Source organism: Branchiostoma floridae, chromosome 12 (assembly GCF_000003815.2).
Source record: "Branchiostoma floridae strain S238N-H82 chromosome 12, Bfl_VNyyK, whole genome shotgun sequence".
NCBI lineage: Eukaryota > Metazoa > Chordata > Leptocardii > Amphioxiformes > Branchiostomatidae > Branchiostoma > Branchiostoma floridae.
Genome location: NC_049990.1, coordinates 1,192,189 through 1,196,811, shown reverse-complemented (window position 1 = coordinate 1,196,811; position 4,623 = coordinate 1,192,189). Strand labels below are relative to the sequence as shown.

Sequence of the window (4,623 nt, the reverse complement as noted above, 5' to 3'; positions counted from 1 at the left end):
GAAAGCAGCTCTTGGAAGGGACAATAAATTATTGTGATGACATCGTCCATCTTGTGTCCAAATTCATGCTTCGTGACTTTTTGGCCGGAGCAATCAATTATTCAGTACACCCTCTCCTCTTAACTAATAAAACAATGTAAACTCTGAAATTAAACCTCAATACCGCACGAGCATTTCATGATTGTTTTATGAGTTGGAGGAGTGGCTGGGTTTTTTTTTTGTGGTCTTGTTTTGTTATTGTTTTCGGAAAGACCGTGACTTCCGAGCTTCTAGGTCTTCCCGTACATCTTTTAAAGAGACTCGATATAGAATGGCATATCCTGAAAGGTATAGTGAGTAGCGACCTTTCGCGGAAGGCTTCGGAAGTGCATCAGATATCCGAACAGTTTTGCAAGGCCATTTATATTTGGGCATTGGGTACAGTTAAACATTAACTGAAGCTTACTGAATTCTGCGTCGCAGTTTTGAAATGATTTCAAAATTAAAAAAAGAAAAACAGAGAGCGGTCAAAGCTTTACACTCCCACTCATTCTGAGGCTTTATCTCCTTGCCTTGGCATTAATGATTGCGTAAATAGTTGCGTGGGTGGGGAGGTGGGCATCACGCATCGACTTTTTATTCATCTCGGCAATGTTTGTTCGATATCTAGAACTACAATAATGTTACATGCTAATGTACATGCACATAAGTATTCTTAATTGGTAACAATGTTTATTTCATAGATTATACAATCATACAATATACGAATGGCAAAACGACATGTTCTATTGTAGTAGTCTTTTTGTTCCATTAAGACTGGAAAAAATTATCTGGGTGACAGCCAATGTCTTCTTCAATAGAGCCTAAAGTATAAATATAGAATACAACACGGTGTATTCCGTATCACCCGAGGTCCCAGCCCGACCGCGGGTCGGATCGCCCGACGGCCGAAGGGTGATACGACCCGCGGGAGGGCTGGGACCGAGAGTGATGCGGAATACACCATGTTGTATCTTATTTATGTCATACCCACCTGAGAAAACCACTGTTTTGATGCGAAATGCGCCAGAAGTTGAACAAATTTGTTGCCTTCGAAAAAAAAAGCGTTGCAACAGTAATGTTCTAACGTCCGAATCAGGTATTCGAACTTTCGATGTCGCCGTACTCGGCCCACTCGAAACAATTCGATTTATTCGAATGGAGCCCATGTGATAAGCCCGGGCCGTACGGAAAGTTACCACACGGTCCGGAACACCCGTATCGAACGTTTTCGCGTCACAGGTATGACGTAATGGACCATACCACTGACCAGTGTCAATAGAAGTCTATAATTTATGGAGACTACTTGTTCTAACACTTATATTCGAACATTATGTCTCCTTGATTGATTAATTTATTACTCAGTACGTACAATTTGTATTATTATTGGAGCACTATGAAATGTAACAGGCAATATAGAATGGACCTTACCCACATTGACTCCAGGAGGTCAGGAGTCCACAACTCCGCCCTTCCTGTCGCCTAGCGACAGAACTGAGGTGGGGTGGGGTCCACCTAGTATAATCTCACAACAGATACGGTTTTGATATCTTTAGATATTTATATTCGAACAATATGTTCCCTTAATTGATCAATCTATTACTTATATAATTAGTGTCTTTGTTTAATATTGACCTGCCATTGTATAATGGATCGTCCAAACATTGACTCCAGGAGGTCAGGAGTCCACAACAGACCACACACCCCCCCTCCCTCCCGATACTGCCGACTAGTCACAAACCTGGCTGGGGGGTGGGGGGTTTTGGTGAGGGGTTCGGGTACGGGTACGGGTAGATTCATTTCAACGTTATACAGTCTCAAGTTTTAAATTTACAGCCGCAATAAGCAGCGACATGTGTTTGGAAAAAATGTTTAACTTTGACAGAGTTTTGGTCCTAGTGTTACCTATCGGTGGGATGGTAACCAGGGCAGCTAATCATTGTCATGATAAATCTGCACTTTGTGCCTTGTGTAAGTCGGCCGTCCGGACGTATCCACACCTGGGTATCTATAAACAGCGCCGTTACCAGGTCTGGGTGGTGCTATATTGTCGGCAGGGGAATGAGTCTTAAATGGGGAAGTTTTGAAAGTTTAAAACACCACTGCTGACAAAGTGATGTATGATGTAATACAAAATGTAGTATGTTCTTCAAAGTTATACATGTATATTTATCAATGGCGCTGGCAAATTGTATGGTAAATTGTACTTTGGACTCCAATAATGAAGAAGACATGGATATGTTTTGGGTCTTAATGTTGCTGACATTAATCGGCCCCTCATCACTATGACGTCAGCCCATCGCGCCCATCTCCACAACACCGGACATTACCCGGTCTGCCTCGTGCCGAAGGCAGTCAATCAAAGTGGCATTAATGGACAAGTTTGGAGAGTTTACAATTACACCGCGCTCCGTTTATTTCAAAGTTTATTTCAAAGTTTACTTTAAAGTACTGTTAATTGACCAGTTTGGAAAGTTTGCCACACGCACCACTGAAGTCCAGGATATGCAGCTGACGTAATGCCTTCCTACCGAGGCCCGCACCAAAACCTTTATCCTAGAGGAGTATCACACAGACCAAACCCGACACGCACCACAGTCTAACTCGGCTCAGCGGACCGCAAAGATGTGGAAGTTTCTGCTCGTCATGGCGGCTGTGATCGTCTGGCCGGGATCCGCACAAGGTAGATCTGCGATTTGTGGTAATAACGTTCTTTGATAATTAGCAATATTATTGGGGTTCAAGAACGAGTTATGGCAGAGGTGGACCATTCATTGTTTTGTGTAAAAACGTAGGTGTTGTTTTTGGTGAGCGTATGGGGTTTTCCATTTCCGTGTGTGTTTTCTTCTCATTTCTGAATATCTATGTACAGCATAACCAGTTGAATGGATTGTAATGGTATTTGATATGTAGATAGGTCTTGCGGGGAGGGTAGATGGTTGCACTTGTTTTTCCAGGCAGTTTTCCTAAGTTGATAATATATCAGAAGCCCAGTGGAGAGAGAGATATCAAAACTGTTAACTTTTTATCTCTTTTCATTGACATGCAATGGCCTCGACTTTTTGGTTGCCTATAACTTTTGATATCAGGAAGAGTGGTGTTAAATTGGGCCCAAGGATAGTTTCCTCTGAGACTTAGGCTTGGTTAACAATAGATTAGGCCACAATCAATTAATAAAAGAGCAATAAATGAGCAAACATATCTCAAGGATGTGGTTACCGGACATTGTTTCTTGTTTTTTTTTTCTTTGTTACGCACACAAATGTAAAGACATAGTATTTGACTATGTATACATGATGCAATAACAATATCAGTTGTAACATTTTTAGGGCCTGTGAATTTATTACATATAAACATTTAGGGGATTAGTTCATGCGTTCATGCGTCCATGCGTTAAGCAAAATTATATGACATCTCCCTTAATATCTACCAGGAAATATATGTTTGCCATTTTTTAGAACAGTGTAGTGAGATTTTTTTACTGCAGCACAACGGTGTATGTACATTTTAGAATAGGGGTCGTTACAATAGAGATTTCTCTTAACATCTTTGTTAAAAGAGTGGATAATATATGTTCGATGTTATGTAATGTCCTCTGTTCATTTAAACTATATGTTGGTGTTTGCCTTATCTTATAAGTCCATGCATGGCACCTTGATAAGATATCCATTCATTGATATGTGCCCTGGTGGGTAAATGCTAATAGAGATTAGAGGCCGTAAAGGTTTTCATTATTATCTCATGAAAAATGGAGATACAGTTTTGGGTGTGTCTGTGTTTCTGGACTTTTGTAGTGCGCATAACTCAAGAACCTCTGGATGGATTGCGATGATATTTGGTTTGTGGGTAAATGTTGGAAAGACAAAGGTCAAGGTCAATTAGGTCCCACCTGGTATGTGACCTTGGTACTGCAGCAGAGATTCATTTTTTGGATCTTTTGAACTGGATGTGCTATGGTCTTGTTTTTGGATGGCAGATAGCTTGTGACATAAGGAAGATGTGGTGTATATTTAGCCCGCCTAGCAGGTTGCTCTGGAACTGCAGGTGCATTTTTGTCAAAATCTTCTAAGGTGGATAACTGTAGAAGGGAATGACTAATTTACATGATATTTGGTATGTAGGTAGCTTAGACAGAGATGCACATTATGAAGTGAAAATTATGCAAACGGACACTTTATTTGCATATCTAATGAGGAAAATCTGTATTTCCTGTGTTTTCTTTATAGAACTCAAATACATGCAATATATGTAGTTTGTGGCAGGTGGAACATTATCAAATACCAATTATGCAAATAAGTCCTTAATTTGCATAATTAATGCAAAAGTGCCATAATTCATCGAAGTGGCAAATGATTGGACAATCAACATAGTGACCAGCGAAGGTTATTTACAGGTGTACATAACTAAGCACAGATTATGCAAATGAAGAAGTCATTAACATAATCAGACTATTTCATGGAGATATGAGGTCTCCGAACTCTTGTTTATTTGGCATTAATTCCTGTTATATTACATAAACACATAAACTGAGACTGGACTGCCCCCAAAAGATACGAGACGATATAAACATTATAACAATGTGTAAGATCGTTATGACATATATAT

General features: G+C 40.1%; 1 protein-coding gene across 1 annotated transcript in view; it reads left to right on the top strand.

The window, feature by feature from the left end:
• The first annotated feature begins 2,544 nt into the window (after positions 1-2,544).
• Positions 2,545-4,623, top strand: part of LOC118427807 (fibropellin-1-like) — a 19,247-nt gene continuing 17,168 nt past the window's right edge. Inside the window, exon 1 of the mRNA XM_035837767.1 lies at positions 2,545-2,719. Within this exon, the coding sequence (XP_035693660.1) occupies positions 2,644-2,719 (76 nt within the window). The 5' untranslated portion in view covers positions 2,545-2,643. The remainder of the gene's footprint in view (positions 2,720-4,623) is intronic.